Here is a 27,451-nt window from a genome sequence, read left to right as displayed (position 1 = left end):
TAAAATGCCTGCTTGCACAGAGAAATGCATGTAATTCTATTGCCCAGCCTAAGCTAACAGCCCTAAATTTGTGGTTTAAACATTAGTTTGGTGGGACTAAAATGCAACTGAAATCCAAGGTCAGGGTCTGGTGGAGTCAGCACCATCTCTCTTTTGAAAAAATGCCATACAAAAAAAGATTCCACACAGGACACCAGGTAAATGTCTTGTTGGGGGGCCTTTTGCTCTAAGGCTCGGTAGGATCAGCTACAGTCATTTGCAGTGAAGCTGACCAGGATTAGAGCTTCAAGGACTAGGGGTTTAATTTTGAGAATATGGCAGGAATGTTTTTAAAACAAATGATAGAGCAGTGTCCTCAGATTAGTCACCTGGAAATGGGTAAAGCAAATGTATGTATGTATAAATCAATTCAGAAGTTTTCCCCCAAAGCTATGTATTTTTATATGATACAAATGCAGCATGAACAATTATCCCTGGTGTAAGTGTTAAATGAGTACATTCTACCATTTCACCAACCCTTGGCAACCACCACTCTTTTCACTCTATACTCTCACCAATATCCATCGTTCTCACACTTCAGTGATCTACCTTCCCCAACTGATAGGCTAGAATTTTAACATATGAGTGTCTCCCCTCAGGTCCATTTTACACTTAATTTTTTACTCTTTGCTTCTTCCTTCTTTCCTCCCTGATTCAATCTCTCTGTATACCACACTCGCAAGGCTGTTGTGAACATGGGGGCTGGGGGAGGGGTGAAGAGTGGCATCAGAGAATTTCTGCTTGGATTATTCACTTCTGGCAATGTCTCATCCATCCCACAGTAGAAGAATTCATCTCTCTCAGCCAAGGTTTCAACCTGTTCCAAGTCGTCCATCTTGTTAGAGATGGCCTGCATTCCTTTAATGCCCGGGTTCGTTTCTTAATTTGCTTTCTTGGAACGAGTCATGCATACTTCAGAATCCCAGGGTTAAAGGTGAATAAGTTGTATTCCAAAGAACCCTTTCTACCTTTACTGGCACTTTGCTGAGGAATCAGTCTATAGCAGCAGCAGCACCTTCATTTATTAAACCAACACTTTAATTACTCCAAAATTATGTTAAATCCTGGAAGCAAATATTGAAGCAGGGTCCTCTGAAGAATTTCATTATACTGACGAGATGCAGTGAGGAGCAAATGGTTATAAAGTAACAGCCAAAATGACACATAAAGATATATATTGTTTTTAAATTTTTAAAAAAGCAAGCAGGTTATCATTTGTTGGATCACCCAAGTGTCAAAGGAAAAGAGTTTCATAATAGCAGAAATTTCCCATTTTAAAAGACCCAAGGAAAAAAATGCCCTTCAGCCTTCCAATCTAATAGGGTATACTTCTGGAAAAACCTAAACCCAATTAAATATTAATATATAGTGGTATTAATTAAGGGGGAAAGCCCATCAAGAGAACCCCAATATGTTTACAGTGTCCCCAGGAAGCTGGAAAATTTCACAATCAAGTGTGTAAATGTTCTAAAAAAGGGTCCTGAATATTTTATGAATATTTGTCATAAAACAGAAATAATAACCACTGTGCAGAGCTATTAGAATTAATATTTATGCTGCCAGCCATGAAATATTCATGGGGACAGAGAAAGGGGGGCCGTAAGACAAGAATTAATTTACATTGGGCTCGGTTTACCCGCTGGCTTGATGTTTAAAGACGGGTTGACAAGCCTCTATATGAATCCGCCAGTCACTTTCAGCAGTAGGTGGAGTGGAAGGGGAGGGGAGGGGAGGAGAAGGGAGAGAAGGGGGGGAAATGGGTCCAAGCTGCTGACAGCTCACAGATTGAGTTTCTGACAGCCCTTAAAAAACCTAAACGGCCCCCCACCTTTTTTTCCCTTCTTCCATTGCCCAAGGCGCTCTGTACTGCCACCGTTCATCCGATCTCCCCTTCCATCTGCTGAAATTAACGAATTAATGAGAGCTATACGCTTTACAGTGGGGCCCTATGAATGTTTACAGGCGATTAAATTATAATGCCACGGAGCTGTATAATTCATGAACCAATTAAAGGAAGTGTTAGTTGATTTGATGGGATGAGGACGTACAAAATGCATTTAACTAATAGGGAACCGTGGGCTGCCGATCGGCCGGGCGGGCTCTCTCGGATTACGCGGCTAATTGCTCTACTTTATAGGGCTGTCACAGATAGCCATGCATATTTCATTGTTCTCAAATACTTCAATTGTTTGCTTTCGTGTCGCTGCTGTAATATGTAGAAGCCCAGCCAAACTTCAGTGTAGTTAAAGTACCATGCCACCAAGGCAGGCCGGCTGGGGCACCCGGGGGGGAGGAGGGGGGATCCGCGGGGGATGGGAGGAAGGAGGGAGGGAGGGAAGGAAGAGGGAGGACCTAACCTGAGCTCGCCGCCTTAAATGTCACTCTGCAATTACATGATTAGAAGGCTGAGCATTCGATCCTCTTTTGTTTTTACAACTTTAGGCCACTAATTCCCTATGCAGACTTCTTAACAATGAAAATATTAGTCAAGTGACCGCATGATTTGGTGAGAGAGGAGGGTGGATAGCTGCTGTGCAGTGGTCCGAGGAGGCTGGCAAGTTTCCTTAATTGACCTCAGCCCATGACTTCCTTAGGCTTGTAGGCTCAGTTTCCAGCAACACCAGACAACTAATGCCAACTGTCTTTTCCTTCCACCAAGAGAATGCTCCTTTCCTCTCTTGCTTGCCTCGATTTGCCCATCTGTAAAGTAGGGTCATCAGGTGCTTCACAAATCACATCTATTTAAAACTTATACATGACAAGGACACATACTATTATCATCAATTCCCTTGGTTTGCTACAGGGAAGGAAAAAGCTGAGAGGACAAAGAATTGCCCTGAGAGAGAGCTGAATTATCCTGGTTCTCAGGGAAAATATATAATGCTTTTACTTACATGACTCCATATGCTGAAGTACATACGAGATGAAGGCAGCTGATTTCCCAGCTGGGAGAACGTGGGATGTCTAATTTAGAGAGCTGCCACATTATGTTCGCTCTTTATACCAACAATTTCAGTTTACTCTGCAAGGAACAGGGAACTCGACAGCAGGCTGTGTTGGGTTTTTTTCCCCCAGCACATCCTAGACTGACAGGCCCCAGCATCGATAAACTATTAATTTCAATAACACAGTTGACTCTGATCATCTGGGCTACTGGCATATTTCTTTCAAATAGTTATACTCTTCAGTAAGAAAAGATCAAGACACAGTTACAGCTAAGAAAATAAGTGTGGTCACCATCATCAGTTCCCTGGGTGCAGGTGGGATCTGTTTTCCTCCTCATACACACACACACACACACACACACACACACACACACAGCAATATATCTTCTGGAAGATACTACAGATCCCACCTAATTTGAGCAAGGAGGCTGAGCTGCTTCTCTTAAAACTTGATTTTTCTTCAGTAAAATGAATGGGCTAAGGGGCGGCCAGGTGGCTCAGCGAGTAAGAGCACCGGCTCCAGTGTCGGGATGACCTGGATCAAATCTGGGCTCAGATACTCAGCACCACACCCAGAAATAACTGGCCGTGTAACCTTGAGCAAGTTCCTTAACCCTGATTGCTTTAAAAAAAGAAAGAAAGAAAATGAATGGGCTAGATAGATGACCGCTAAGATCCTTCCTAGATATAAATATACAATTCAAATGACGTATGAATGCTATGTAAAAGTGGTGAGACCTCGAACTTTTTTCTTATTCTTTTTTTTTTTTAATGTAATACTGCTGAATTAGAAATCAGTCAAGCCTGGAACAATTCCCTCCTACATGGTAAGGGATATATGTAGTTTCAACCACTTTGTTGACTTGTGTCAGCATCTTCACCACAGGTGTATTACCAAAGTAGTCTCTGAACTGGGGGTGGGGGGCATATACCATGAAAGAGGTCTCATTGACAATGAGCAAAAGTTGAGGAATCCCATATCTATATCTTTGGCTTGGGGATAACTGAATTTAGACCTACGTTATGGTTGTAACAAATAGATTGAACTGTGAGAGTTAAACTCATTTTTAATACATTTCGGTTGGTCTAATGGTATAAGAACATACTACATAGTAGTCTCAGTTTTGCGAGAATTAGCATTTATGTCAAGTACTGTATTTTTTGGTGATATTTTGAGAGAATATGAATGCATGGGATGGTAGGGACATTTCTTTTTTCCCATGCCAACTGCTTGTACTCTTCCTATACCTTTCTTCCCCCTCCCCCAACCCCAATTTCTTTCCTCTAAGTCTTCTTATCTGGGTCAGAGAAGGTAATAGTTCTTTAAACTAGATCAGCTATAAGCAAGCTCTACCCTTCCAGACCAATTGTATTAAATATGGGATTATAGTTGAATTTATATCATCCTCAACTACTGCCCTAATACCAAAGGTCCCCTGAAAAACATATATGCTAAAATAAGCAATTTACCCTATAATAGTGTACAAAGTAGTTAAGGACATGATAAATATCTTACTGCCTTCAGAAAAACTGTCTGAAGAAATGCATTCCTAACTAGTAGTCTCATAATGTGCAATGTCACTGTGGGTACTATGAATGAGTGAGGATGATTCCAAGCAATTCAACACCTCTACTAACAAATGATTCATCCAAATAAAATGAGAATGAAACGAAAAGCCAATAAAAGTTGAAAGTCCCAAAATGTGTTGCTAAAACATTGTATGAGAGTCACGGATGAGTTCTAAACCTGACCTGATACCCAAACTACCAAAAAGAAAATCTGTGTATACATCTATCGTCAACTCTAAATCCATGTCCAAGTATTCATGGTGCTTTGTTTTTGTTACACTAATTAGTACCCTAGAGAGGGGTTGGGGGCAGGGTAGAGGTAGAATGGTATGTTGAAATTTCTGCAAATGTCTGATTTTTACAACTTGTAATTCACAAAAGGCACCCAAGTTAGGTCAAAATTTTCTTATCAAGTTATAACTTAAAAAGGTTTGATGAGTGATTAACCTTTTCAAAAAAAAGGTAAATAAACCATGAACAAAGTCTTGATTCAGGAACTGGTTAATTATTCTTTTTCATTTCAGATATTAACCTTCACTAGTTTTTAATTGTACTATACATGTAATTTTGTATGTGGTATAGATAGATAGATAGATAGATAGATAGATAGATAGATAGATAGATAGATAGATAGATATAGATATGTATGTATGTATATGTCTCATTCATCCATTCATTCATTCATTCAAAGTTGTCCCCATTGGTGGAGATTTCAATATGTGCTCAAGTATGTCTGAAAAGACCAATTTATGACTAACCACTTAAGTAAGCACCACAGAAGAAATGCTGTGATCTTTCTGGTTTAGGGTGAGGCGGGTAGAGAGCCTTTTCTCCTCCCTTGCCTTCTGCCCTCTACCCCATTGAGGATGAAGAACATTCTCAAATAATCAAGATGCAGACATTTAGGCTGCTACTACAACTGCATTTACCAGGCAGGTGAGTGAGTGGGGTGTGTGTGCATATACATATACATATTTAGTAACCAATATTAATGATTTGATATTTGATTTTATTATGTAATGGGGAAGTTGGGAAAATCTCACTTTTAAGTCACTCGGATTGCTCTAGCAGAATTTCCCTTTGGGGTACACTCTACAGATCAGTTCTTTTGCTCAAGGTGACTTTTTAAAGACAGGAATTTTAAGGACAGTCCTTTTAATGATGAGTTATGACTTTTAAGAGATGCTTTTTAAAATAGGATGATACTAAGGGTGTATAACTAGTTTTCTAATTTACCTGGAATTTTATTTAATTGTGTGATATACAAAAAAGAAATCATAACTATACCTGATGCAGATTTTCAAAAGGGCAGGGCTGTCAACAGTATTTATGTGCTATTTAGCCCTTCTCTCCTTCCTCCTGTATTGTCTATCTCCTTTACCTTCCTCCCCCTAACTTCTCCTTCCCCAGTCTACCTTCTGTTCTCAATCTATCTTCTATTCCTGTTCATCTTCTCATCAGCCCTATCATCTGCCCACCCCTTTCATCCTCTCAACTTCCATCTCTCTCATATGCTAATGAGCAGCACCATCAGTCAGAGCTACACCTCCCTTGTCTCCTGCACTTTGAAAAATTACTAACAATTTGCTCAACTGGATTTGTTGTTGTTATGAGGGTAGATGCTATGGAGATTACTGGGAAGTGGTGGTGGTATAAAAAGCAAAATGCATTAATAAAACATCAAAAGTCATTACTAAGTTTTCATTTCACAGATGAAATCATCTCTAGCCCCAAATTTCTAAGTACATCTCTTTTATTATAAGGCTTACTGTAACAGATTCAAATCAGTTACAAATCAAAGCATACCTCCCCAAAACACAACTCTGTAAAATAAAGGCTTGTTATAATATAGCCAGCCTACAAAGCAGGTTGTTAGACTTATCCCCTGATATCAGCTTCATAAACAGGTTCTAGGTTCCACTACACAACCTCTTCCTTTCTGAGATTTAGAAAACTTTAGTGTCTGGGGTGAATTACTAATGGAAATGAGTACAAATTGAGACTTGGATTAGATTCTTTATCTTCAGAGTAAACTGATCATAAGGATAAAGGACACTAACTTTTTGGATTCTCCAACCTGAGACTAATTCAGTGGTCTAGATGCACTGAGTGCAAACTCAACTAATGTGCTGGAAAAAAAAATACTCAAGGTCAAACTGTTTATTGAGGCTATATTTAGGTTAAACTTCTTAAGTGGACACTGCCTAGGATCAGAAACCTGAATTTGTAGATAAGCCTTTTCTAAACTTTCACTGGGACGGTCAGACTTGCAATTTAAAACCAAGACTCTTAGTCCAGAGCTTGAAAGTGACAAGTGCCTCCAAGAGCTGCTATTTGAATTCAAACTGTGACTGTCTTTCAGTGCTATCAAAGCTGGAGGACTTTTTGACTAGTTCTTTCTCATTGCACCTTCACTTTGGATGGTTGCATGTGTCAGGCTCACAACAGTTAGTATCAGTATGTACCAGCAAGTCCACAAATTCATACACCCATTTCTCTAGGGCAGACCTAGATACAAAATGGAACCTATTCGAAGGCCAAATGATGTTTGTTTTAGGTTATCCCATGGGCTTTAAAAAAGTGTTGAGCCTACCTAATGTAGGTTGACCAAAGCAGACTGGCGTGGTTTCTCAATCACACATGTGTACCACATGACAGTGGCAGAAACACTAGGGAAGACCAAACAAATCCAGATTCCCCTCGGGAAAGGGGATTTTGGAAGGCCTAGAAAAACATCACCACTTTTTCTTTCCTTGAGGCCAGCCCTGTACCTTAAGAGAAGAACTCCTAGGCCTCAGCAGAAGAGCTAAATAAGCTGCAATAGGGGTTAGTTCATGGCCTTGAAGAATCCATTCAGCACAGCAAAAACTGTGTAGAATAAAGAAAAGAGAAGATGGGTAAATTCACATTGAAATCTCTGTTGGCAACAGCTGACAGGAGACATCAGAATATGGCAATGTCAGAGAATCAGAAGCACAGCACGAATTACGTTCTTTGATGCTTTTGAAGCACCTTGGATATTTTCAATCACAAAGATGTATTTCAGTTCAGTATGGAAATGGCTATTTGCATTTCAATATGTTGGAGCAGGACTGCCAATACAAACGGACCCATGAAGAAGAGATCAGCTTACTGGAGTGAAAACCACAAGGTGACATCTAGGAGACCTTTAAGATGAAACGGAGCCCAGCTTGTAACATTTTTTGTTGACTTACCAATATTTCTGAATGATTGGGTTTTCAAATGAGATCAGTCAGCATGCAAATGAGGAAACAGGATTAAGACATCTTCTCTATCTGATTGGATGTGGAGTTTATCAAAAGAGTCTTTTTTTGTATCAAATTTCCATCACAAAAGGTCAAACTTTCAACTCCCATTACTCTTGCTAACTGCATTTCCTGTGACTGCTGGTTTATTCCTGATGCTGTTGCACAGACAAAATTTAACAAAATGCAGACACACACACACACACACACACACACACACACATACACCACTACTGCATCTGTCAAATGCAGTGGACCTACATTTTCCAATCTGATTCTATTTTTCTCCAACCCATAAAAAAAGGCCTTACAGCCAAAACATCACCTCTAACCTGATTAGCTATTCCCAGCTGATATTTTTATCATCTCTTTTCCCTTTTCAGCTGACAGGAGCATTCACTGTAGCGCCAGAATATTTGGATTTTACAACTCGGTCATCTAAAATATTTAAAGGGTTTTTCATATTTTCCATGTGTTAAGGACCTAGAGCAGCATCATGTCTCTGGCATCTCATGAATTGTTTCCTTGGCCTACAGCTCCTTGCGGGAGCCAGTCTGAGGTCTTGGGCAATGCTCTACCAGGAACAGTCAGAATCACCCCAGGAGAGACTGCTTCAGGTCTGCCTTTGGCACAGGCTCGAATACTTGCCAGGTAGTTTGCTAACCAAACGCTTCCTAATCCCCTTCCCACCAGCCGGCATAGGTGTTAAAGAAATGTATTTAGCTGGAATATTGAGAGCTACAAATCATTTGCTAGACCAGCGACAGAATAAGATTCAGGGAATCAAAAAGGAGCCCTAAAAATCACCTAAGTTCTTAGGCCAAAGTACATTCTAATCATCCCAGAGGTCAAGCTGTCTCTTATCCTTAAAGATTTCCAAGAAAGAAGATCCATTCCACCAGCTCCTGTGGTACTTATCTGCTGTGTCTCCCAACCTTTTTAGGCACTAACTTTTTCTTTATGTCTAATCTGAATCTCTTTTGGTTCATTTTATGCTTCTTTCCATTGTTCCATTCTTACTGGAAAGAAAGAACATTGGCTCCCTTGACATCCATAGAAAATATATTCTATGTACAAAGTCTTATAAAATACATATGAATAATATATTAGATGTATATGTATTTTATATGTGAGATATATCATGAGACAGGGATAACACAGTACATTTTCTTACCCAAATGAAATGATCTTTCATTGTCCTGAACCTGACTCAATCTATCTTTGTGGGCTCAAATCAGAGGGATAAGTGGGTGATAAAAAGACTACTACTTTCCTAACATAATCTCATATTTGTCTTTGGCTATTCCTAGGAGATTCAAAGGACTAAAAGTGGGCACTCCCTTGATCTCCAGTTTCTAACTCTGTATTTTCCAACTGCCTGACAGCTTCTCTGAAAAATACACCCCCACTTAGTGGGCCCACGAAATTAGCCCCAGTGGGTGCAATGACTTGAGGACAATGCCCAATTAGGTGTCTGATAAATGCTGTCAACTGACTGACCAACACCTTACTCCCAGTGATCCAGTCTATACTTGTCTAGAACCATGTTGTGCAATCATACTATGGTTTTGAAAGGAACTCTGAAGGTCAAGTGGTTGGGTCTTTGGCAAGTTATGAGCATTTGGTTTTATGCAATGAAGTTATTAATGTCACAAGGAAAAGTCTGCGTGAACCAAATTAAAGTCAGTATGCTCATAAAATGGCTCTCTCAATACCATTATCATCACAACGTATATAAGTCATCAGATGAGTACCTAGAGATTTCTGCTCATCTGATTTTCTCTGTTCTTCTTATTACTCAACAACTAAATGTTTCACAAAGTCATTTCCTACCGAAATATTTATGTTCTCAAATGTTTATTATCCTCTCTATCATGATCAAGATTTTATGAGCACTCTATACCAACTGTGAATTAAATGCATAATTTCTGATCCATCAAAATCCAGTTTGGCACTCTATTTGTCTGTATTATATAGCAGCTGCAATGGTCTCTAGACAGGTTATAAGAGAACCAGTCTGGATAGAACATCCAAAGCAACTGATATTTCTGGCCGGGGGCTTAGTGGTCACCACTGTTAACTAGTAATGAGGAGGGAGTTCATGGATTCCACTGAGTTGTCAGAGGGACTGTGTGATTATAAAGAAACCTTTTAGGAATCTCTAGCCAAAGATTCAGGAAAGGTTTCTCAACAGCAAGAGAAGAGGGGGGAAAGATACCAGAACATTGACATCCTATCTTAACTAAGGGGCCAGTTTCCAGTCCCCTATATTCAATTCAGAGGAAAGATAGAATCTGATGATTAGATAATTGAGAATCTGTTTAACTGTAGGAGTCAGAAGATCACAAATTTTAAATATACAAGAGAATCTAGGATTATAACTGAGATACTTTTTTTCTCTCTGGTGCTCAGGGTTAACCATGCCCCCCTCCCACCCAGGTCTTTGCTTGGTGGCTGTGGAGTTTGAGGCTCATAGAATACTAGAGCTAGGAGTGAAGAATTTGAACATAAAACACAGGGCATTGGAGCTTGGAAGGGGCATTGGAGCTAGGAGGGACCTGAGAAAATTAAAGTATCATCTAGCAGAATATAGAATATCAGAGCTGGAAGGAGACTTAAAAGTAATCTAATTCCATGCCTTCATTTTACAGATGGAAAAATTGACCCAGAGAGGTCAAGGGACTTATTCAAGGCCACGGTAGTGGTCCCTAGTCTGGAGACTTTCCCTGATGACCTGTCACCATGGGAATCAGCTAGCCTTATTGGGAGAAATGGTTTCACTTTGAAGATATTTTTGCTTCTTCTAGGTTCCCAGGACCATCTTTAGATGGTGCATCTCAACTGTTTTGTTTTTGTTAATAGAATGGCTTTCTACATATTGTCAGATATGGGAACAATTTCCCCAAACTAATCTCCATTGTCCTAGAGCAGAGGTATACAAGACAAAGCCCACACTTCAGATTAAAATGCAATTGAGAAATATTTGACAAAATAAACAAAAATAAGACATAGATAACAATACATTTTAAAACTAAGTCAATACACAATTTAGTGACCCCATTTCTATTTGAGTTTGAGACCAGTATCCTAAAGAAAATAGTGTGGTCTACTGGAGAGTGGTGAGAATCAAATGAGATAGTGTGTGCAAAGTATGTTTTCTTTTGAAATTGGAGCAAGTTATTTCTTTTCCTATCGATCTTAATGCTATCACCATAGCAGGTCAGTCCCAAATTTCCCCCTAACAGAAGAAAGTACTGTAACCACAGGAAGGCTAAGTGACTTTCAACTTCTTTGTTTTACATTTCCTGAAGAAGATGGTTGATATGAGTATGACTTGTTTCCTTACCACTGAGCATTGTTATTTTCCAATTTTATTCAGCTACTCAGAACACTAAAATATTGTATATTATTCTCTCAATGAATTCCAAATACAAGTTAATTAAGAGTCACTGAATCACCCCAATATATGTAAAGATATGTTTCAGTGGCATTATCATTCGTTTGACAGAATATGTATCCTGTGGTTAAGTTTTGTATAGCCCCCACATCTGAAGAGTGTATTTCTCAGTGTTCAAATTCTGCCCTTGGTGAAGTGGGTTCATTCCATGGCCATGCCAAACCATATACAATTCACCATTCTTTAGCACAATCCACTGGGCCCATCAATAGAACCTAGAGTTCTAGGAAACATTTTAAGATATCCTGAAGCAAATGAGAAGACCAATACTAATGTGTTTAAAAGACATTTGAATTTCAGTATCTCTGGAAGGGTCAAAGTGATGGCATAGAAAGAAGCAATGTTATTTTCTTTCTCATCTGATTAACACAAAGGGCTTTCATTCCATTTTATAAAGAACACATTTCTACCCAGAGAGCTAGCTCTCATAGAATCACAGAATGGTAGAGTTGGAAGGTACCTTAGAAATTAGTGCCTAAAGAAGTAATATGAGAAAACACCCTACCCCACCCTTCCTTTGCAGAGGTGAGAGGGCCACAGTTGTGGTGCATTACATATATTTTCAGACTTTTGTGGATATATTGATTTGTTTAGGAACATTTTTTGTCTCTTCTTTTAAATGTGCTATTTGTTTTATGGGAGGCCTCTCTAGAAGATGGAAGAGAAAGGGGTGAGGGATGTGAGGCAAAATTCTGTAAATTCGGATGTTTAAAAAAACGCACAATATATATCAAAAACAAAGAAAAATGTTTATTAAAGAAATTAGTCCATCTCTCTCATTTTATAGACAGGAAACTGAGGCTCAGAAAGGAAACATGACTTTCCCAGAGTCATCTAGCTAATGGGACAGGAGAATATAAGAGCTATAAATGTCACCCGAAAGGGGAAAATTGTCTGGGAGTCCAAGAAAATAAATGGGTAGCACTTGCAGTTAATTTGTGGGTCCCACCTTATACCAAGTGTTTAAAATCAAAAGAGGCACATTATGGTGTTTGGATAGAGGACCTACCTCTAACCACTCAGGAAGATTTGGGTTCAAGTTCTGGCCTTTGACATCTATTGGCTTTGTGACCAATCCTGAGCAAGCCTACAACCTCTCAATGCATCTATACAATCCTCTAAATTTGTAAGCTGTAGAATAGTTGTTATGTGATTTGGTAGAAGTCTCCTCACAGGGACTTCCCAATATCAATGGAATCAAAGGTATAGTTTTGTTTTGTTTTGTTCTGTTTTTTTTTTTTAATCAAAGAAGGGAAGAGGTCATTTAAGACATGACGATAACAGTGAAGTCAGAGCTGGGAGGAAGCTCAAACATTATCTGGCTAACCCCCACTGATGTTACTGACAAGGAAGTTAGGAGATAGGCAAAGTAATTTGCCTAAGGTCACCCAGACAGTGGCAGAGATGTGACTGGACAGAGACTCTAGACTCCCCATTAGTGTTAGAGAATATTCCTCTGCAATGCTTGAAGAGCCCAAATTAGCGACATGGAAAATCCTCATATTTTATATTGGAGTTACTTATTTCTGTTGGTGACACCACTTTCCTTCTTCCATACCAGTCACACCCAATCAGTTAATAGCTCCTATTGGTTCTGGATTACTAGCTGTTGGGACCCTGGGCAAGTCACTTAACCTTGTTTGCCTCAGTTTCTTCATCTGTAAAATGAGCTAGAGAAGGAAATGGAAAAGGATTCCAGCCAGTATCTTTACCAAGAAAATCCCAAATGGGATCACAAAGAGTTGTACATGACTGAAAAATGACTGAACAAAAAATTGGTTCTCTCTGTCACATCTATTGTATTCATTTCCCCTCCCCGACCCCCTCCATTCCCAGGACTGCCTTCCTAGCACAGGGCCTTATAAACCAATGGGGATGAATATTACTTTAAAAAAAAAACTCAACAACTCACCTATTAACAAATCTTCCTGCTTCCGTTTCCATCATCCATACCAATGCCAAAATAATATGACACTTCTCTGTTCAAAAATCCTTAATGGGCTCCCTCTCAAGTGAAGTCTAGATTCTTTTGCCTGACATTCAATATCCTCAGTAAGAATCTGACACCCTAACCTTTCTAGGATGATTTCATATTACTCCCCTCCACATACTCAATGTTTTAGTCAAAATGAACTCTTCTTCAGGCCCCTTGTTGTCTCTCTGAACATTCTCCTGTACTACCCCACCTCTGGACCTTTTCTCATTCAAACCTTCATGCCTGGAATGTCTCCTTTCCTCTTCATTTTTTTTTCTCCTTTTGGAGGGCAGTTGGGGTTAAGTAACTTGCCCAAGGTTACACGGCTAGTTTTTTTGTGTGGGTGTTAAGTGTCTGAGGCCGGAACCGAACTCGGGTCCTCCTGACTCCGGGCCGGCACTTTACTCACTGGGACACCTAGCCGTCCCTCCCTTTTCATTTTTAAAATGCTTATCTGGTCTTTAAATCTCAGTTCCTTGATGAAGCCTTTCCTGATCTCCCCCAGTCAGTAACGACCTCCCTTCTTAATGCACTTATTGGATAATGTCCCCCACAGCTGTATGTATTTCTGTCATTCCCTTACTAGCTCCATGAGGGCAGCAGGGACTGTCTCATCCAATCTTTGTATCTTCCTGAGTGCCTAGCAAGGATTCTACTCATGATAGGTGCTTACTCAATGTTGGCTAACGGTCTGTTTCTCTACAGTAAGGGACAAGTCCCAAAGCACAGCAGGAAACCTCAGCTCAATATAAGCATTCACATCTCCAGAAATCAGCAAATACAAATCAGGGCTTGATGTACTACTGTTCTGTTGATTGGCCAAACTTAAGAAACTGATGGAGATGTTGAAAATTTGAAAGAGGATCACGAGTACACTTCTTCCTTCCTCCCCTTCACCCCAAGAACTGGTTGTTGGGATGATGCCAGCACACCCCTGCCTCAGAGAGACAGAAAATTCTCCCTATTTATTTCTCCCCTAAAGTCAATGTCCTAAGTGGGATCAAAGATATTCAGACCTACAGGGTGAGAGGAAGGGGATGAAAAAAAATAGTGAACACCAGGAGCATTTCTCAAAATTCCTCTGAAGTTCTATAAAGGAGAGTGCTGGGAAGGCAGCAGGGTTTGATCCTTGTCACAAGACGTGTCAATGTTCTGGATGCTTTGGTGGGATACTCTATTAACACTAGAGGGGAAAGGAGTAACAAGGCTGGGTACATTTGGTACAGGTATCTGGAATGGACTGCGCCCCACCAAGGTCCTTGCTTTATAAATGCATTGTATAAAACCAGAACCTGCCCTTTGCACAAGGCGGGCATACTGGAAACTGCTATGGACTTAGAGTCAGCAGACCTAGGCCCTTGTTCTAGTGCTCCGACAAGCTAACTGAGTGACTCTGGGCAAGTCATTGAACTTCTCCAGGCCTCAGTTTTCTAATCTGTAATAGGGGAACAGAGTCAAATGGATGAATCCTAAGGTCCCTTGCAGCTCTAAAATTCAAATGTAATAGTCAACAATAGGAATGCTGAGTCAACATACATCCTGATCTAGACACAATGGGAAAAATGTTTTTAATGGATATATAAATATATATGGCATGGAAACTCTCAAGTTAAATTTGAAAGGAAGGGAAGAGGCTTTTGCAAAATATAGGATTTCAAGGTGATCATTGTGATCATCAGTTCTGACATGGCCATAAATTATCAAGAAAATTAGTACTGTTCTCACATCACTCATTAAAAAAAAAAAAACCCAGGCCATTCTGACTGACTGCCACTTGCCATTCCTGCTAAGTAATCAGATAGCTGTTAATTAATAAAGCTGTCAGGTGAATCGCCCTACTCTGGTCATTATTATCCATTCAGTAACAGGATCCCGCTATCACCACCCCTATCTGCCCCTTCGCTTCCAGCTCAATTAACTTAATGCTATGCAAATGAGAGGCTCTTTTCATCATTAGCTTAGAGTCCACGAATGTTAATAGCATAATTGGGCCTTCAACAGGGTAATTAGACACGATTTCTTCCATTAGTCTTACAAGGCTAATTATTGTTGATAGGAGAGAGGGGACAAGTCCCAAGGCTGCGTGCAAAGAGGGGCATCTGGTCAAAACAAATATAGACAAAACATCGACAAGGTAAAATAGCAACCAGAACCCAAGGCAAACTAGGAAGAAGGAAAGGAAATAAAGAGGAAGAAATCTTGGCACTGTGCACAAGGGTCATGGCAATAACAATAAGAACTTTAGAGACTTTTACAGTCTATGGAGCTTTTCCTGGCAAGAATCTTTTCATCTAGGGATCATACCCACTTTACAGATAAGGAAACTGGAGACTCAAAGAAGAAAGGCAACTTGATTATGAATAGCAAGACAAAGAATCAGGACTAATTTAAGTTTGTTGTTGTTGTTTTTTTTAGAGGGGGGAAGGCAAGGCAATTGGGGTTAAGTGACTTGCCCAAGGTCACATAGCTAGGTGTCAAGTGTCTGAGGCTAGATTTGAGCTCAGGTCCCCCTGACTCCAGGGTCTGTGTTCTACTCACTGAGCCACCTACCTGTCCTTTAAGTCTTCTGACTCTTATGTCCAATGCTCTATTCATTGTACCACATTGTCTCAAAGACAGTAAGTAAAGGGAAAATTATATTAACTATGAACATAAGGATTCTGACTTGTCTTTTGAAATAATGAAAAACTCTATAGTATTGAAAAATAAACCTGACAGAAACGAGGCATACACCAACATCTCACACTGTATACCAAGATAAGATCAAAATGGCTACATGACTTAGACATGATGTCTAAAATGTCAATGATGTCAAAAGCAAATTAGGGGAGTATGGGATATTTTACCTGTCAGATCTAGGGATAAAGGAAGAATTTATGACCAAACAAAAGACAGAGAGCATTATGAGAGGTAAAATGGATAGTTTTTATTACATTAAATTAAAAAGGTTTTTCATAAATAAAACCAATGCAGCCAAGATTATAAGGAAGACAGTCGAAAACTGGGAAATCATATTACAGCAAGTATCTCTGATAAAGGCCTCATTTCTCAAATATATAGGGAACTGAGTTAAATTTATAAGAATGTGAGTCATTCTGCAATTGATCAATGCATATGAACAGGCAGTTTTCAGAAGCAGGAATTAAAGCTATCTATAATCATATAAATGTTCTAAATCATTTGACTAGAGAAATGTGCTTTAAAACACCTCTGAGGTACCAACTCTTATCTATCAGATTGGCTAATATGACATAAAAGGAAGATGACAAATGTTGGGGGGGGGGTGGAAAAGTTGGGACATTAATGAAATGTTGGTGGAGTTGTGAACTGATCCAGCCATTCTAGAAAGCAGTTTGGGGCTGTGTGCAAAGGACTATAAAACAGTGCATACTCTTTGACCCAGAAATACTACTACAGGTCTGTATCCCAAAGAGATTTTTTTAAAAAGGAAAAAAAAACTTATATGTACAAAAAATTAATAGTAGCTCTTTTTGTGGTGGTAAAGAAATAGAAATTAAGGAGATGCTCATCAATTGGGGAATCACCAAATGTTTTTGGCATATGATTGTGGGTGAATACTATTTATGCTGTAAGAAATGACGAAGGGGGCAGCTAGGTGGCACAGTGGATAGAGCACTGGTCCTGGAGTCAGGAGGACCTGAGTTCAAATTTTACCTCAGACACTTACTTGACACTTACTAGCTGTATGACCCTGGGCAAGCCATTTAATCCTGACTGCCTTGTAAAAGAAATTATGAAGGGGATGGTTTCAGGAAAACTTGGGGAGCCTTGTATGAATTGATGCGAAAGTAAGCAGAACCAGGAGAACATGGTACACAGTAACAGCAACATTGTAATGAAGATCAACTGTGAAAGACTTAGCTGTTACTCTGACCAATACAATGATCTATGACAGTTCCAAAGGCCTCATGACACTCTCCTCCAGAGAAGGAACTGCTCAGACTCTGAATGTAGATCGAAGCATACTTTATTTTTTCTGGGGTTTTGTTTTTTGTGATGTGGCTAATGTGGAAATGTTTTGCATGACTTCATGTTATGATGAGTATAGTATTTCTTGCCTTCCCAGTGGGAGGGGATAAAGGGAGAGAACTGGGAAGTGAAAATAAAAATTTTAAATTAACAAAAAAAAAAACACAAGTGACTTTAGATCCTGTGAGAACATGATTCCATTTACTTCATGAAACACCTTAACCAATGCCTGCAATTTCCTAACATAAACAATAAAGACAGGAATTCAATGACTTGGAAATAAAACAAACAACAACCCAAAAAATGTTTTGTTTTGTTTTATTGGGGTTTTTTTTAGCTTTTTGGAGGGGGGAAGGTAGGGCAATTGGGGTTAAGTGACTTGTCCAAGGTCACATGGCTAGTTTTTGTGTTAAGTGTCTGAGGTCACATTTGAACTCAGGTCCTCCTGAGACCAGGACCAGTGCTCACCTAGCTGTACCACCTAGCTGCCCCCACAAAATGCTTTTTTTTCCCCAGGTTACAGGATCTGAAGTTTTACTTGACTAAAATCTTGGATATAGAAAAAGAACAGAATTGGATTGGGTTACTCTTGATATAACATTTAAAGATCCTTCTCAAAAAAATCAAACACTTCTTTAGCTCCCTGCTGAGACGTTAATTTTACTGCATTAATATACATTTTTTAATGTATGTACTATAATATACTGGGCATCAATATACTTTTTTTTAATGCTGTGTTGAAATCTACATAAAGCAATACAGCCTATGTACTAATGTGACGTCGGTAGAAACCATCTTCAGTGACCCTAACTTAACAAGCAACAGAGCCCAGAATGCTTGTCCGAAAAACCTTGGAACTACCTTCCTGGACATACTCCAATATTCTCTAACTACAGACTTCTCTGCCTTATGTTTCCTTTCCTGAAGCTGCCAGATGCTCTCTTTCTAAAGAGATTTAAGAGGGATAGCCCCTCAAGCAATTGTCCCTTCCGAGGCTAATAATATATGTGGAGTTTAAAAGGACTCTAAGAGGCACCTGGGTTGCTCAGTGGATAGAGTACTGGGCTTAGAAACAGGAAGATTTATCTTTCTGAGTTAAAATCTAGCCTCAGACACTTACTAACTATGTGATGACCCTGGGCAAGTCACTTAACCCTGTTTGCCTCAGTTTCCTAATATGTCAAATGAGCTAGAGAAGGAAATGGCAAACCATTCCAGTATCTTTGCTGAGAAAACCCCAAATGGGGTCACAGAGAGTCAGACATGACCGAAATGACCAAAGTACAAACAAAAAAGGGGGGCCTTCTAGATTCGATGTCTTTCTCAACAAATGATTCTCCTAGGTAACACATGATTAACTGAAAAATACTTAAGGGGAGGGGATAGTGACCTTCAAATATCCATAGGGCTTTCAAGTAAAAAAAAAAGGACTGGATTTGTTCCACCTTGTCCCAGAGGACAGAAATAACAGCAGTAAGTTACAAAGGGGAACATTCTAACTTAATTCGCTAACTAGGAGAGCTGTCCAAAACTGTAATGGGCTGCCCCAGGAAAAGCAAAACTGAAGTGCTATTTCTGAAATGGTATGGGGAGGAAGTTTTCACAATGTCAGTGATATTTAAGAAAAGGCTCTTCAAGATTTTAAACATCTGCAACCTGCATCTGGCAAAGCTCCAAGCTTTTAAAGCACAAAGCCAGGTTCAGCAGTTCAGTGCTTTATTTATGCCTCTAAGGAAAATGGAAAATTGAAGTACAGTCTGAAGTCTCCCCAAGACTCCTATGGGTAAAGAAAAACAAATATGATTTCTCCAAGTCATCTCTGTGTCTTAGTCCTTTTGCCTTTTTCCAGGAAATGAGTTTAAGTTAATGGTCTGGCATCAGGCTTGCTAAAAGTGGTGACATCTATTCATCAGGGTTTGAATCAAATGCCAACTATTCTGTGCTCTGGCACTGTTAAAGGTTAGTCTGTCATTCTCTACCCAAGGAATAAAGAAGTCTTGAATTTACTGATTCAGCAAGTCCAAGGACAAAGTGTTGATTTTCTCTCATTCCTTATTGGTTTGTCTTTAACTTTTACTGCTGGATACAACCTATTGCTCTGCTTAAGATTATAAATGAGTATAAAATTATAAAAATCAGTCTTCTGAACCCTGAAGGAGGAAAAACTTTCTGAATAGTTGTAAGACAGTAGAACAAGTCATGGACAAAATATGTCCTAGGTTTGAAGAGCTAACTTCAAGGGTTTCATGATCAGGCTCTTCCATCCATTACCTGAAACTCAGCAGTGAATGCTTTCTATTTTTTAATTTTAATTTTTTTTGGAGGGGGAAGGCAAGGCAATTGGGGTTAAGCGACTTGCCCAAGGTCACACAACTATTAAGTGTTGTCAAGTGTTTGAGACCACATTTGAACTCAAGTCCTCCTGACTCCAGGGTCAGTGCTCTATTCACTGCACCACCTAGTTACTCCTGTGCCACCTAGCTGTCCCTAGCAAATGCTCTCTAAATGGATAGTCACGTGGCGAATGTTACTTCTGTGCCACAAAAAGGGAGCAGCAAGATCTAATATATAATCCACAAATATTTCAGTGGGTTTTATTAATTTTATTAAATTTTTTTGTTGAAAGATACTCTGCATACCCTTTGACCTAGCAATAATGCTACTAGCTCTATGCCCCAAAGAGATCAAAGACAAGGGAAAAGAACCTATGTTTACAAAAAATTTATAGCAGCTCTTTTTTGTGGTGGCAAGGTATTAGAAATACTATATTGATCAATACAGCAATCCATGCCAGTTCCAAAGGAGTCAGGATGAGGAATGCTATCCACCTCCAGATAGAGAACTGATGGACTCTGAAAGCAGATTAAAGCATGTTTTTTTCCCTTTGTTTTTCTTGCTATTTTTTCACAATATGGCTGATGTGGATATGTTTTGCATAACTTTATATATTTAAAGTGTATCCTATTTCTTGCCTTTTCAATGGGTGGGAGAGGGTTAGAGGCAAGGAGAGAATCTGGAATTGAAAGTACAATTTTAGTTAAGGGAAAAAAGAAAGACATGCTATAATTGCCTGCATCTTGGATGGATAGTGAGCATAGGAAACATGAAAGCTCCTAGAACTCCTTCAGGTGGTACTAGTTGAGGGACACACAATTTCAGACTTGTAGAGTGCCTGGTCCTTCAAAGCACTCAACACAGCAACATAATACTAACAAAATAGTAAGCATGTACATAGCCCTTTGAGGTTTGCAGAGCATTTTACAAATATTATTTCATTTAATCCTCACAACAACCCTGGAAGGTAGGTGCTATTGTTATGACCATTCTGTAGACTTTGTGAGGGTTGCAGAATGAATCTTCAGTGGCAATGCCCTTTGAGCCTGGCTTATTCTTGCTTGTACAGAAAAAAAGATTCTGCTTCTGATGCCCACTTTTTTGCGCAACCTCATAAATTTAGGAATGCTAAGTAGCCTGGGTGCATGGAGCTGCACTCATGGACAGTCTTTTCCAAAGTCATGATTGGTCTCTTGGGCAATTTGGCCTTAGAACACGTTCAAGACTCAACAGCTTCAGATACAGGTGTCTGATACATGGAGGGGAACCTGTGATGGGTAGGTTTCTTGCCATAATTAGGCCGAGGTCAGTTAAGCATATGGTCAGTGACCTTGAGAGGAAGTAGTTTTTCTCAGGGTGAACAGTCCATCCAGTTCAAATATTAATGCGTATCCCTAGAAATTCTTGGAAGGAAGCCACTGTTATGAGTATGGGTGAAGGGAAAAGGGGGAGCACACTCATTTTCTTGCAAAATTTACATGGAAACAAACAAAAACAAACCTTGGACCTTTAGCATTCAAACTATGAGATCAGAAGCACTTATGCTTCAAAGAAAACTATGAACTCTTTACATGCAAACAAGAAAGGTTACAATAGACTAACCTTAATACAAATGTTTCTTCTACTTAAGAGTTGCCCAATATAGGGATTGTTCTTGCATTCAGTTGCACCATAAAAGTATTAAATTCACTTAGCCTCACTTCTACTGGTGACTATTCATCCATCACTAATACCTCAGATCAGTAAGGGATTAGAATGGAAGCACCTACTATGTGCCAGGCTCTCTGCTAAGCACCTTACAAAAATTCTTTCATTTTATCACAGCAGTGACCACAAGAAAATGGCTAATGAAAAATTAACCTCAGACAAGAATAGAATCTTTTTCTTCTTAATGAGGAAATGTTTCTGTCCTTAACAATCTGCCTGAAGATAGGAGGATAGGCTAAGTGCCCTGTGGAGGTCTCTCAGATCAGTGCTTTCAGGACCATTAAAGCTGGATTAAGATCTCATAACCAGGGTATGCCACACCCAGTACAGTGTTACTCAAAGAATTCTTCTTTTTGGGGGGGGGAGGGGGGAAGGCAGGGCAATTGGGGTTAAGTGACTTGCCCAAGGTCACACAGCTAGTAAGTGTGAAATGTCTGAGGCTGGATTTGAACTCAGGTCCTCCTGACTCCGGGACTGCTCCATTCATTGTGCCACCTAGCTGCCTCTCACACAGTTCTTAAAAGCACAATTCTGTGGAAATTAGAGGCATTCTCTGTATGCACTAACAACCAAGATGATGATGCTATTTCCTATCTTTAGTCTTTAACTGGAAAATTGACTTTACAAGAAAATACTGAACTGAAACTTGTTGTAAAGCAAATTCCTGTATATCCATGGGTGTCTTCATAAAAATTAAACTGCCTAATCCTTTCTCTCAATTTAAAGTAGCCTGCCTGTAGGTAGCATCACTTAAAGAGTTCTTATTCTTATCAACCCTCAAACAGCTAGGTGGTGAAATGGATAATAAAGTACCAGGCCTGGAGTTAAGACTCATTTTCCTAAGTTCAAATCTAAGTTCAGACACTTACTATCTATGTGACCCTGGGCAAGTTACTTAACACTGTTTGCCTCAGTTTCCTCATCTGTAAAATGAACTGGAGAAGGAAATGGCAAACCACTCCAGTATCTTTACCAAGAATACCATAAATGGAGTCACAGAGTCAGACCAACTGAAACAACAATTCTCATCAGCTCTCCCTGAACTTTCCCACTGCAAGATGTATCTCTCCAGATCCCCAACACAGACAAGATGATGTTGAATGACAAAGGGAAATCTGCAGATACACTGAACTCTCCATGGAATTCACTGTATTTTTCTACTCTGTAAGATCCTGGAGGCTGTAGCCAAGAGGTTCAAAGGTAATGTACATTTTTTGCTGTCTTTGCTTCAGAAGTAATTGCTATTGTGCTCTCAGCGACAGACAACAAACCTAGTAACAGACTTTCATAAACTAAGTTTTAACCCAGGGAGAGTAAAGCTGACCTTCCACATTTGCTCAGAATAATATTCACCAGACTTTTTCTTACACAAACATTAGAAGTAAGTGGTAAAATGTCAACAGTCCCTAGACAGGAAAATAATAGAAGAGATTTTTTTTCCTTTCTAGTTCTTCTTTACTACAAGATTAAAAGGCTACAACTTCATGAGGCACATATTTCTAGCCCTCACATCACCATCATGGGCTCTAAGCTCTGAGATTTGTAGCCAGAGGCTCCAGGTGACTGTCTGACGCCAGGCCTGCTGACCTAGCTGCTACTTGCCTGTCACAACCATCTTCATTTGCAGCCTCTGAAATCATATTAGAAAAAGCTAGCTTCTTCTGCAAAGGCTCCAAGAGCAGGAAAGATAGCAAAAGGTGAAAATACGTATTTTTAAGACTGACTATTGTTCCAACATAAACAGATATGCATTCTCAGAGGTCAGATTTTTCAGTTTGCCACAGATACTCCCTTCTCCTATCTACTTGAAGTGTCATTTGCATAGTGCATATAAAAACCCTGCTAGATGATACCAAACATTTCCAACATCTCCTTTCTTAAAGCCAACTTAATTGAGAGCAATTGATTTGTTGTGGTAGATGCAAATTATGCCACAGAAAGTGGATGGACATTTTTAGACTGGGATGGTTCTAGTTTGATGTGTCAAAAGGTTTCTTTTCATTAAGACCCAAGTAGATGAACGCTACTCAGTGGGCATATGAAATGAATAGGTATGCATCCAATGGCTCAGTCAGATGCCACCTCACTATCCAACCCAAAGTAGAATTCTATGGGATGCCACATACTCAGTCTATTGAAAACACATCAGTGTCCTTTTAAGGGACATAACAAGATATGACTGCAAAGCACTCATAGGCATGGAAACCCATAGAAATAAAGAAGTCTACAATATCCCCTTTTAGTATCATGTAACTGTGCGGTTGAGACAGCTAGATGGCTCAAGGGATAGAATGCTGAGCCTGATGTCAAGAAGAAGTCAAGACCTGAGTTCAGATCCAGCCTCAGACACTAGCTATATGACCTTGGGCAAATTACTTAACCTCTGTTCGCCTTAATCCACTGGAGAAGGTAAACCACTCTAGTCAGTATCTTTGCCAAGAAAACCCCATGAATAGTAAGGTCCTGAGGGTCATGAAGAGTCAGATATGAATGAATGACCAAACATCATCATCATCACCTATGGGATTGCTTTGTGGAATAGATGGAAAGGTACTCTCTATCAGAAATAGATCATTTTTTGTTGCTATTTCTTGTGTAACTTTTTGTAGCCAGATTCTCATTATCGGTCTCCTTGTTTTGTTTTGTTTTTTCCAAAGGAAAACACTTTTACTAAGTTTAACCCTTGAACCCAGACATGCTTGATGAACTGATACCTATTTCAAATAGCTGGCATGATCAAGTCTGAAGTATGAAAAATAGAATTCATATTTGTCCAAGGACATAAACAGGCACACCAGGTATTTGCTGCATCCGTTTTCCTGGAACAATTTAGAAATGCTACACCTGAGATGGCTCATAGAATCCTTTTAAAGATAGGTACATGGTTGCCAAAGGTAACAAACCAATGTTAAGAGAGGTACTAAGATAACTGAGCCTAAAAAAAAAGGCTTTTCTTCCAATATAAAAGATGCATCTATGGAACACATAATCAATGATATGTATTCCAGTCCATGTCTGGTAAACTCTCAGATAATAGCAGCAAGGTAGGGTCACTGGGGTTCTATTAGCTCAATTAATGAGGAGTAAGATAAGGCTAACACCCAGCTCTTCAGATGGCTAAGGAATAGAGCTGGTAGTAATGGAGTTATTAACCTGCATCAGCCAGTAAATTTTGCTGCTGATTCCAACTCCATTTCCTAGTTCAGGCCTCCATTAATAGGCTGTTTATTATCCCTAATCCACATAAGGATCAGCTGCTGAAATGTGAAAGCTTCCTGGAAGAACCAAATGGTCCCCACCCACCCAAAATCTCCCTGCTTTGCATTTTAATTTTCCCTTTGGTCCTATGGACTTCCTCTTAGGCGACTGTAACATTGCTTTCACTTTTAATTACTTAGGGCTCTACAACCTACGGAAAAAGAGAGTATCCCAGGTACCTAAAATAAGGCTCTTCTGATCCAATCAGGTGGCTCCATAGTATACAGGAAGGGCTATTTTAATTGCTGATTTCATAAAGTACCACTGTAAATGAGCATTTGTTTATCCCCAATAAATAAGAAATTCACTAGTATTTAAAAACTAAGATTAGTAAAGTGGCACAATGTAGACCTTCCACTTGTAAGAATGAAAATGTCTCCCCTAAAAAAAAGACAAGAAAAGAAAGGCAAAACAAATGATATTAAAGGAATAAGTCATGCAGACATTTAGAATGTCTGTGTTATCTATTATAGGACCATATATGGAGTAAATATAATAAATACAAGTTGACATTCTTGTGACCCAGCCACTCTCCTCTGAATCCTGTCCTCCTTCAACACTCAGCTCAGGTGGCCTCACCTCTGGGAGGCTTTCCCTCATGTCATCACCCTCCAGGTGTTAGTGCTCAGTCCTAAATTTTTCATGCACCATACATGTTTGTGTATGATTTGTAAGATGTGGTTAAGGCAGGTTCTTGATTCAGTATGTATGCCCTACACCCTTTTACACATACTAAGCACTAAATAGATATTTGTTGAATTAACAGCAGAAAGAGCACTTAACCCTGGGGGCAGAGGACCTGGGTTCAAATCCCACATTTGATAATTACTTCCTGTGTGGCTTTGGGTAAATCACATCATCTCCCTGGGCCACAGTTTCCTCTTTTATAAAATGAGGGGACTGGGCTAGATGAAATTCTGAGTTCCCTTCCAACTCCACATCTGTGATCCTATGGTGCTGTGATCCAAGAAATAGGGTGTACCTCCATCATATCAGTCAGTTTTATTTGTTGTTGTTCAGTCATTTTCAGTCGTGTCTGACTTGGTGAACCCAGTCGGAGTTTTCTTGGCAAAGGTATTGTCATGGTTTGCCATTTCCTTAGCCAGCTCATTTTATAGAGGAGGAAACTGAGGTAAACAGGATTAAGTGACTTGCCCTGGATTTCAGTAGCCAAAATGGAGGATATATTTTAATAAATTACCATTTTCACACTTCTTAATCATGGATATAAAGTTGTAATAGACACATTTTTCTTTTCCAAATTATGTATTTTGGTTTTCAGCATTTGGGTATAAGAGATAAAAGACCATAATTGCTTTTCTAAATTACTACATAGAAGTAGCATGCAAAAGAAATCATTAACATATAATTCCAAATGGTTTTGCTCAAAGGATTACATTGGGCCAAATTATTTCCTAATCATGGTATTTTAAAATCCATATTCAGCATGGACAACCTACACACTAATAGGTTGTCTAATATGACTTAAGACTTACTTGTCTGTTGATGAGAAGGTAACACCCAGCATAGACTCTAGGAGCAAAAAATGTCTTCAAAAGGCCAGAAAGTCCAGTCCGAGCCTCAAATTAGCATTCCATCCAAATAATCTGAGATATAGGTATTTATTGCATTTAAAATATCCCTTGATAACTTATTCCAGCAGGAAGTAAGATCTTTTTGACATTTAACCACAATCTGTCTTACATCAGTTTCAATTCAATATGACATCTACTAAATTCCTACTTGGGCAAGATACTATACTGAGTTCTGTGATTATCACAATGAAAAAGAACAATTTGTCTCAGATTGTCCTGTCTCAAACTGGCCTATAAAAATCCCTATCCTCAAAGAGTTTACAATCTAGTAAATATTCATTCTTGAAGCAGAAACTTCAGGCTAGAAGTAAATTCTCTGAGATAAAAATACAAGAAGAAAGAAAAGACATTCTATAAATTTTTCTGGACTTTAGAGAGGAGGCAGTAGTCAATCAATCAATCAACAAGTAGCTCTGAGCCACCAAATATGGGCCAGGCATTGTGCTAGGTACTGGGGATACAAAGAAAATGAAATGGTCCTTGCCTTTGTTGGGCTTGTATTCTATGTAGGAAAATAACATATACACATATAAGCAAATGCAAAATAAATCCAAGGTAACTGAGGGTGGGGAGGGGAAAGACTTAGAGAGATCAGAAGCACGTAGGAAGTACCAACTGGGCTGAACTTTAAAGGAAATTAGAGATTCTAAGAGACAGAGGTGAGGAGGTGGAGCATTCCAAACTTGGAGAAGAACTTGTTCAAAGTCAGGAAGACTGGAGACAAAATGTCCTGCAGCAGGAACAGCTAGAAGATCAATTTGACCCAACTATAGAGAGTGTGAACCAGCGCTCAAGGGAAGGAGTAGATGGCAAAAGGAAAAGAAGTCCTTTTATGAGACCACTAGAACAATTAATGTTTACATAATCCTTTAAGATTTATGAATTGCCTTCCTTATAACAGTGTTTTAGGAGAGGTTATATAAGTATCAAGAATGGGGACCCAGATAGTTGGGTAACTCGGGTCATCCTCTCCCTCTCCCTCTCCTCCTCCCTAAACGAAGCTAAATTTTGATGGCCAGAAGCTGGCCACTTAACTTCGGGCTTCCATACTTCTTTTCCTTCCTCCCTCTGTCCTTCCCTTCCTTCTTTTTCTTCCCTTCTTTCTTTCTCTCTTCCTTTTTCTTTCTTTCTTTCTTTTTTCCTTCCTTCCTTCCTTTCTTTCTTTCTCTCTTTCTTTCTCTCTTCCTTCCTTCCTTCCTTTCTTTCTTCCTTCCTTTCTCTTTCTTTCTTCCTTCCTTCCTTTCTTCCTTTCTCTTTCTTCCTTCCTTTCTTCCTTCCTTCCTTCCTTCCTTCCTTCCTTCCTTCCTTCCTTCCTT

At 39.4% G+C, this 27,451-nt stretch overlaps 1 protein-coding gene across 1 annotated transcript in view; it reads right to left on the bottom strand.

Annotated features, from left to right (window-relative positions):
• The window catches only part of AK8 (adenylate kinase 8), a 159,532-nt gene that overhangs the window by 24,974 nt on the left and 107,107 nt on the right, over positions 1–27,451 (bottom strand). The window contains exon 11 of the mRNA XM_069069175.1: positions 22,492–22,574. Within this exon, the coding sequence (XP_068925276.1) occupies positions 22,492–22,574 (83 nt within the window). The remainder of the gene's footprint in view (positions 1–22,491; positions 22,575–27,451) is intronic.

Source organism: Petaurus breviceps, unplaced genomic scaffold, assembly GCF_028583685.1.
Source record: "Petaurus breviceps papuanus isolate PSGF00001 unplaced genomic scaffold, PetGlider_PUasm1.0 90779, whole genome shotgun sequence".
Taxonomy (NCBI): Eukaryota; Metazoa; Chordata; class Mammalia; order Diprotodontia; family Petauridae; genus Petaurus; species Petaurus breviceps.
Note: the sequence above shows the minus strand (reverse complement) of the source record. Positions and strands in the feature narration are given on the sequence as shown.